Genomic DNA, 9,269 nt, shown 5'->3' with positions numbered 1-9,269 from the left:
GAGGCCAGCTTGGACTATATGAGACCCTATCTCAAAAAATTAAAGTATTTATGACTTTTAATTTTTGTGAAATATAAAATTGTAGGGCCAGACATGATGGTACATACTTTCAATCCTAGCACTCTGGAGGCAGAGGCAGGCAGATCTCTGTTAGTTCCAAGCCACTCTGATCTATAGAGAGAATTTCAGGTCAGCCAAGGCTGCATAGTGAGACCTTGGTTTTTTGTTTTGTTTTGTTTATGTTTTTTTTTTTTTGTTTTTGTTTTTGTTTTTCGAGACAGGGTTTCTCTGTGTAGCTTTGCGCCTTTCCTGGTACTCGCTTTGGAGACCAGGCTGGCCTCGAACTCACAGAGATCCGCCTGCCTCTGCCTCCTGAGTGCTGGGAGTAAAGGTGTGCGCCACCACCGCCCGGCTTGTTTTTTTTCCTCAAGTAAAGAAGACATTTCTCGTATATTTTCATTCTCTACATAGGTTTTCTTTCTTTTTTGTTAGCCATCTTTATTTATTATTTTATGTGCATTGGTGTTTTTGTTTGCATGTATATCTGTGTGAGGGTGTTGGATTCTCTGGAACTGGAGTCACAGACAGTTGTGAGCTGCCATGTGGGTGCTGGGAATTGAACCCTGGACCTGTGGAAGAACAGCTAGTGCTCTTAACTGCTGAGCCATCTCTCCAGCCCCTTGGTTAGCCATCTTAAAGATAGACTACTGTGTTAAAAATTTGCATCCTACAAAACTACCCTTGGTCATGGCTAGACTGAGCCTTCCCAGTCCCCCAACATCAAACTTGATATACAGACCAAAATGACTCTGGCTTTGGGATTGTTCTCCCATCCCTGCCTCCTGGGCACACAGGTGGGCAGAGCCACACCACGTTTTCTTCTGGTTCTTGACAGGTGTTGAATTTTAATAGAAACTATCTCAGTAATACACACAAAACTCCTTACCTTAAAAATAAACAGTTCCTTTTGTTTAAAACATATTTCTGCCTATAGATGATGTTTGTGGATAGAACTGAATAGTGGAAAGTGCTTTGAACACTCATTGGAATTCCATGGGTCTTGCAGTGTAGCTTATTTAGTATTTGATTGCATCTTTGGCCCAAGGGGCTTTTATTTGGTGAAAGTTAAAGTTGCTTAAGCTGGCTGTGTGGTGAGTAATACATGCTTGGTTTTGTTCTTGTGTGGACACGTGGGGACTGCTGCTGCTTGCAAGTCATTAGGTAGTACCTAGAAGCAACTCAGCTTTGTTCTCTTCTAGCTAGCTTGTTAGAACTCCTGTAGTACCTAACAGATGGGATGCACTGAAATGTTCAACAAGTATGTGACAGAGTGCTTTGTATAAATGCAAATCCTTATGATTATTTTATAAACCAGAGAATCGACCAAGCTTTACAGTTTTGTAGTTTGCCGCCTTGGCTCCATTTTCTGCATTGGTAGACTACTAAGGTATAGGTTGTTGGTACGGCTTAGGATTGAGAGTAAAAGTTCAGGTTAGAAATTAACTCTACTTTTTGGTCCCTTTATGAACCTTTATGAAGTGGGTCACACCTTCTCTTCCCTAATATTATGAGTTGTTTTATCTAGAACAGGTCAGAGAGGCGTAGGTGACTCCCGTTAGACTTGTTAAAGTTACATAGCAGTTCAGCATTGAGTGTACTGAATAGCTTCTTATTAAGGTTATTTTTAAGAAAAGACAATATAGCAAGATTTTATTTATTTATGGCAAGTAGAACCAATTTTATTAAGAAAAAGCCAGAAGTGATGACTACACCTTTAATCCTTGTACTTGGGACCAAGGTGGCCTAGTCTGCATAGTAAGCTCCAGGACAGCCAGGGCTACATGGTGAGACCCTTGTCTCAATTAAAAGAAGGGAAAAAATAAGCTTTACTTATTTTTAATTAACTAAAAATCAACCCCAAAGTTTTGCAGTAGGTACGAAGTAGATAGTAATAGAATTTTCTCCAGTGCCCACCACATGACAGGCATTCAGTGAACACTGGCTTCCTCCGTTTGTCAGCCAGACAGGACGGTTCCTTCAGCATTAGTCATTTGACTCAGCTGTTTCTGGCTGGCTAACCAGCACTAGGAGGCATGCTGCCAACAAATTGGATGCCCTTCTGATTTTTTTAATGGATGGTTTTAGTTTTCTTAGAACCACATCGACCTAGTGGTTGCCAATTCTCAGAATTTTGACTTCTCCGCAACTGACACATGAAAAACCACCCAGTTGTCGAGTGGATCTAGTGAGCTGTGCACACGTGTCAGAATGCTCCGTCCGGCTTTACTCTGACAGACCTGAAGGCCTTTCTGTTTACAGTTCACTCCTAATTACTGGAGGCCAGGACAGTTTTTCTTCTGTGAGTATACCAGTTAGCTGCCTTATTTCCATGGTCCACACTGCTCCTGTTCCCACCTTCGTTTGTGGGGTCTCCCTCTGGGGCATGTGGTGGCTGATGCTGAAGGAAACTGCCTGGAGGAGTCCCTTGAGTGTCCCACGGCCTCTTGTGTGACTAGACCTGATAGCAGTGGGTCCTGCGGCATCCAGCACGGCAGACATCATGCAGCAGTAGGTATTTATTCAGTCATTGAGGACTTTTTATATGCTGGCATGAATTTAACAGACGTGGCTCTTGGCTGATAGAATGTACATTCTGACTGAAAATGGCAACTCACACAGCCTGTAAAATAATAACCATCCAAGCCGGGTGGTGGTGGTGCACGCCTTTAATCCCTGTACATGGGAGACGGAGGCAGGTTGATCTCTGTGAGTTCGAGGCCAGCCTGGGCTATAGAGTGAGTACCAGGAAAGGCACCAAAGCTACACAGACAAACCCTGTCTCGAAAAATAATAATAATAGTAATAATAATAACCATCCATCATGGTTTATGGAGTTTGATTTTAAATTTTGTATGTTGTGAGAAACACGTGGCCTAAGAAGGAAATGGTGGTGTAATTTTCCCTCTGTTTTCTTTCTCTTTGTAGATAAGCCGTTCCAAGTCCCTTGTAGCTCTCTTGGGAAGAGAGTCAGGAGTGCTCTCTGCTCTTGCCGTAAGAACAGCCAGGTTTGACTTACACGCTGGTGCTGTGACACTGAAGGAACGGCACCCAGGCTCCTGGAGGTTCTTGTTTTCACTGGAGTGGTTAGTTCTCTGTGCATGGAGAAAGATTGGAGTCTTGATTGCCCTGTTTTCAAGGTGTTCTCTATAGTCTGAACCGCTTCAGAAACTGGGCCACTTCCCAATGAGCTACACAGCCAGTCCTTGTGAGGAGCTGGTTGAGAACTGTGCAGCACATGCAGCAGGAATGGCACAGGAAGAGAGCCGTCGGAGTCAGGCGCCACCCGCCTTCTACCATGGTGCCAGCCAGGAGCTCGACCTGTCCACCAAAGTGTACAAAAGAGAGTCTGGAAGCCCTTACTCTGTGCTAGTAGACACCAAGATGAGCAAACCGCATCTCCACGAGACGGAGGAACAGCCATTTTTCAGGGAGACAAGGGCAGTGTCTGAGGTGCACACTGTCAAGGAAGACCGGGAGAATTCTGACGACACGGAGGAGGAGGAGGAAGTCTCTTACAAAAGGGAGCAGATCATAGTGGAGGTAAACCTTAATAATCAAACATTAAATGTGTCTAAAGGGGAAAAGGGTGTCTCTTCTCAGTCCAAAGAGACTCCTGTTCTTAAGACGAGCAGCGAGGAAGGAGAGGAAGAGAGTGAGGAGGAGGCCACAGACGACAGCACCGACTACGGAGAGAACGGACGGCAGAAGAAAAAGGAGAAGCGAGTGGAGAAAGTCAGGGTTACACAAAGGCGAACCCGGAGAGCTGCCTCTGCTGCCGCAGCTACCACTTCCCCTACACCTCGCACAACTCGAGGCCGGAGGAAGAGTGCAGAGCTACCCAAACGGAAGAAGCGGGCTGCCAAGGAGCCCAAAGCACCAGTCCAGAAAGCTAAGTGTGAAGAGAAAGAGACTCTGACCTGTGAGAAGTGCCCCAGGGTGTTTAACACTCGCTGGTACCTGGAGAAGCACATGAACGTTACTCACAGGCGCATGCAGATCTGTGATAAATGTGGCAAGAAGTTTGTCCTGGAAAGTGAGCTGTCCCTTCACCAGCAAACAGACTGTGAAAAAAACATTCAGGTAGGTCTCATCACCAAGAGGGCAAACTTTCCAGGATAGAACCTGGCTGTTCAGAGTCATCTGGTGTCTGCCCAAGAGAATAAATACAGTAGAGGCTGAAGGGACAGAGTTCACCAATTTATCGTTTTAGACGCTGCTGCTTGGGTCTTTTTCAAAACCAAGGCTTAATCCTGTATTTCAAAAGTATTACACTTCCTTGACGCTGGACTAGTGGGAACCCAGGCACACGGAAGGGGGATCTGTTGTAGATGATTGACTGGGATGTAAAGTCAGCGCCGGCTTGCACCGAGAGTCGCTGCTGTAGGACCCGTGAGATAATCCACTCTGGCATCTTCAGTCAGGGTGGGAGGTACTGAGTGAAGGTCAGGAGTAGAGAAAGGTTCTTTCTGTGTAAAAGGATGCCAGAGGCTAGCGCAGCTGACGGGGACAGACCATAATGACTCAGACCTGTGGAAATGGAAGATCTCCTGCAGTGAGTTTCCTTTCACCCGTGGAGAGATGGCAACACTAAATGTGTCAAGAGGCGAGCCCGTGGGAATATGCAGACTTTAAACAGAGGTGTTGGAAATGTTGCTTACCTGGCAGTAGGTTACATAACGTTGCGGTACAGTATTGTTAATGTGACAAAAAAACTGTATTATGACAGGTTAAGAGGTGTTGAATGCATTGCAGCTATATTGGTTTATGCGTATGTTTGTGTGTAAATGTATATTCATACAAGGTAAGTCTGTTATGTTTCCATATGTATAATAATCTACCATTTTAAAGCTGACTTTTTAAAAGATAAATTGTTATACTTTTGGTTTTGGAACTGCTAATATTGGTGACCACCTTTAATTTTTTTCTTTGACAATTGTTTTTAATCAATGACTGAGATCAGTGGCTTCCTTTAAAGAGATTTAAAAATCCACTGATTTGGCTTGTGTATCATGATCAAGACATACTGGGTAAATAAAAGAAGACTCTGCCGTCTTCCCCTGCAGGTGCCTGGGCAGTAGTTGGTTGCAGGGTCAGTCCAACAGAGCATGGTACAGTGCTGCCCCCTAGAGGTCAAACGTGGATTTTATAATGGCTCCTTACTGAAAAGGCGTTCCTCATTTCTGTCTAGGAGCTACTTGTTTTGTGGGTTCTTTTTCTCTCTTCTTTTCTTTTCTTTCTCTCTTCTTTTCTTTTCTTTCTTTCTTTTAAATTGAATTTGCTAAAGTTACAGAAGCAGCAGTTCTTATGAGCGTCTGTGCTTTTCCTCATTATGGTATGTCTCTTGTGCTTGTGTGGTATGGTTCTGTTGAGTGAAAACCTTCCGCATTCCTAGGCTGGTGAGATGACTCAACAGTTAGGAGCACTGGCTGCTCTTTCAGAGGACCTGAGTTTGTGCCCAGCACCCACATGGCAGCTCATAACCATCTGTAACTCCAGTTCCAGGGGTCCAGCACTCTCTTCTGGCCTCCTTGGGCACCAGGCACACACACACTATACATATATACAGTTAGCAAAACACTCATATACATAAATAAAAATGAAGAAATGGTTTTCAGAAAGGAGACCCTTCACATTCCTAAAGAGCCTTGTGTTGAATTTCTTTGTACAGCTCCTGATAATCTGGCAACCTCAGGCTCACAGGTAGTCAGTCTGTCCTTCCCCAGGGCAGTGTCCAGCCAGCACCTGTCTCGGAGCTCTGGAGTCCTCCTCTCCTGCAGTGGCAGTGGTACTCAATCACGAGGCTTTAGTAACTGAGTTCTCCAAGTTTATCCCTCGGAGCCTGGCCGTTGTCAAGAACTCTCTGGTGGTGTTTTGTTTATTTCGTCATACTTTATGCCAGGGTGCTAATGAGCCATGATTTGAAGAGCTGGGCATTGTGACGTGAGGAGGTCTGGAACTGTGAAAGAAGAGGAGGAGGAGGAGGATGGCCAGTGGTTAGAGGTTATGTTAGCTTCTGTCTGGGGAAATGGCAGCAGAGTAAATTAGATGCAGGGAAAGTTAGTAACCTTGAGCATTTGTTACAGAATTTTTCAAAATGGTGTTTTCTAATGCAGAAGGACGTTGTTACAGTCTTCAGATCTATAATGCTTATATATCTTGCCTTTATTTATGCTCATTTCAAACTTCTGTTCTCTGGTAAACACCTCCTAACTGTATGGCACCCTGAACTGGGACAGCTGTGCTTGCTGGTCTATGTCATAAGCAAGCCTGAAGGCCTAGCAGGTGTGCTAATGTATACTTATGTTCCCTGCACCTGGGACAGAGGCAGGATCATGATTTGAGGCTGGCCTTGGCCAATAGTAAGTTAAGACCACCCTGGGCTCTATAGTGAGACACCCTATCTCAAAATAAACAACAACTACTACATATGTGTGTGTTTATATGTATATATATGTATGTGTGTGTATACATACATATATGTGTGTGTGTGTGTGTGTGTGTGTGTGTGTGTGTGTGTGTGTGTATGCCAAACAAAGTAAATGTTCTTTTCCTAAGTGCAACACTGAAGTGGTAATAGCAATTAGTTCTTTGTTGTCAGTGGAACTTTCCAAGTGTTGCCTTAGACTCTGCCATTGTTTGTATGCTACCAAGGTGTCTAAAAGCTGGATCTTGGACAATAGAACATACATATGTTGGTGTTGGAATGTGGACTCCATGGAGGAATAGTTTTTTGTCAAGATTCTGACCTTGTGCCACAAATCTAAAGTAGATCCATTTCATCTGCCAGGAGGCAGGATGGCCTCCTGAAGTCTCCATAAATAAAGGCTCTTTCTGTTTATCCTGCTCAGTGTGTTTCCTGTAACAAATCCTTCAAGAAACTCTGGTCCCTTCATGAACATATCAAGATTGTCCATGGATATGCAGAAAAAAAATTTGCCTGTGAGATTTGTGAGAAGAAGTTCTATACCATGGCTCACGTGCGGAAACACATGGTCGGTAAGTCTCTGCCCTCCTCACTCAGCCTGTGATGGTCTCTGAAGTACTCTGCTCCACAGTAGCAACTACGTAGAGCCGCCATACTGCTGTTGGTTTTAACTCCTTGAGACTAAATGCAGCGGGTCTCGAGCATCGCCAGGTTGGACGGCGCGGTCTTCCCACCTAGAGTTCTCCTGAGCACTGCTGTTCCTTTCCCTCCGGAACATTTCTGTTAAAGTGCCACACCTTAGGACGTCTGTCCCTTCCAGTCTGAGTGTTTTAGTGGAATTGTTTTGAGTTTAAATGTATTCTGTGTTACAGCACACACAAAAGACATGCCATTTACATGTGAAACCTGTGGAAAATCTTTCAAGCGCAGTATGTCACTCAAGGTGCACTCCTTGCAGCATTCTGGAGAGAAACCCTTCAGATGTGAGGTAATGAACAGGCCATACACAGACCAGCTCCAAAGCTAGGGTGTGTTGATGATGCAGCAGTGAGAACAGAGTGCGGGATGCAAAGCACAAGGCTGGGAACCACTGAAGCTTCAGCTGTGCACCGGGTTTGGGGGGTTCTCTCCCTGCTAGGAAGAGAAATGTCCTATTAGCACACAGTTGAGTCTTTAGGTTAGCTGGGGAGTAATGTGCAGTAGCTGACTTTTCTTTCTCAGCGATTCAGAAAAGTTGAGTATGAGCCAGTGATAATCACATGAGAAAATTTCCCTTGTCTTCAGCTGCAGGAACATAGCAAATCCAAACAGCTGCCATAAGCAGCTTGTGTTTTGAGTATGAAAATGAACCCATAAGGCTGTGAGGGTAGGCTGGAGTGACGCTTCTGTGCTTGGCCGCCAACCCCACCTCTGTGTCCACTGCAGAACTGTGATGAGAGGTTCCAGTACAAGTACCAGCTCCGCTCCCACATGAGCATCCACATTGGGCACAAGCAGTTCATGTGCCAGTGGTGTGGCAAGGACTTCAACATGAAGCAGTACTTCGATGAGCACATGAAGACGCACACTGGTAAGGATCTCTTGGCAGGGTACACATGGCCCCGCCTGCTCGTTGGTAGTCATTTGGGGATCTGTCTTTAAATCCAAACCATAACTTTGTGTTGTTTTCCTGTTTTGTCTTGTCTGGAGATGAAGTCCTGCTGTGCAGCCCAGGCTGGTCTCAGACTCACAGCAATCCTCCTGCCTTGATCTCCTAGGTGCTGAGGTCAGAGGTGTGCACCACCATGCCTGGCACAGATTTGCTTTGTAAGTGAAAATCTCACTAAGCCTGCGAGACAAAAATTGATCTACAATACTGAAATTTTCTCTTTTATAACTATTTTTAAAAGATGTGTTTATGTGAATGCCTTTTGAGTTTGTGTGTGTTTGTTCTTTGTTTTTTGTTTTCTGAGACAGACTGTCCTACTGAAGCACAGACTGTCCTGGAACCCATAGCAATCCTCCTGCCTTTGGCTCCCACGCTAGGATTACAGGTGTGTGCCACCGTGTCAACTGTAAATGGCTTGTTTGTTTTGTCTTATTTTTTGAGACAGGGTCTCTCTGTAGACCAGGCTGGCCTTGTCTCTGCCTCCGGAGTACTGGGATTAAAGGCATTAAGGGCCGACCAGGAATGATGGTGCATGACTTTAATCCCAGCACTCAGGAGGCAGAGGCAGGCAGATCTCTTTGAGTTCGAATCCAGCCTAATCTATAGAGCGAGATCCAGGACAGACTCCAAAACTACACAGAGGAAACCCTGTGTCGAAAAACCAAAAAAGAAAGAAAGAAAATTAGGAACTAAATAAAATCTTACCACAGAGAGCACCAAGATTTAGCCAAATAATAACATTTTGGCTAATTTAATCTATTATTATTATTTATTATTGTTATTATTATTTTTTTTGTGGGGGAGGGGGGTTTCAAGACAGGGTTTCTCTGTGTAGCCCTGGCTGTCCTGGAACTCTCTCTGTAGACCAGGCTGACCTTGAACTCAGAGATCTGCCTGCCTCTGCCTCCCAAATGCTGGAACGAAAGGTGTGCACCACCACCACCTGGCTCCTATTTTATTTTATTTTTTTTTAAAGATTTTATTTATTATTTTTATTTTATATGTATGAGTATTTTTGCCTGCATGTATGTATGTTCACTGCATGTGTACCTGGTGCCCTTGGAGGCCAGAAGAGGACACTAAATCACCTAGAACTGGAATTAAGGATGATTGTAAACTGTCATTTGGGTACTGGGA

At 44.6% G+C, this 9,269-nt stretch overlaps 1 protein-coding gene across 2 annotated transcripts in view; it reads left to right on the top strand.

The window, feature by feature from the left end:
* Positions 1-9,269, top strand: part of Znf652 (zinc finger protein 652) — a 61,738-nt gene that overhangs the window by 36,954 nt on the left and 15,515 nt on the right. For both annotated transcript variants that reach the window (XM_052758448.1, XM_052758449.1), the window contains exons 2-5: positions 2,986-4,140; positions 6,909-7,056; positions 7,357-7,472; positions 7,910-8,054. In XM_052758448.1, the coding sequence (XP_052614408.1) occupies positions 3,244-4,140; positions 6,909-7,056; positions 7,357-7,472; positions 7,910-8,054 (1,306 nt within the window). In that variant the 5' untranslated portion in view covers positions 2,986-3,243. The remainder of the gene's footprint in view (positions 1-2,985; positions 4,141-6,908; positions 7,057-7,356; positions 7,473-7,909; positions 8,055-9,269) is intronic.

The sequence above is a fragment of the Peromyscus californicus genome, unplaced genomic scaffold (assembly GCF_007827085.1).
Source record: "Peromyscus californicus insignis strain IS unplaced genomic scaffold, ASM782708v3 Scaffold_3__1_contigs__length_106647218, whole genome shotgun sequence".
Taxonomy (NCBI): domain Eukaryota; kingdom Metazoa; phylum Chordata; class Mammalia; order Rodentia; family Cricetidae; genus Peromyscus; species Peromyscus californicus.
The sequence above is the reverse complement of the archived record's forward strand: the minus strand, read 5'-3'. Positions and strand labels throughout refer to the sequence as shown.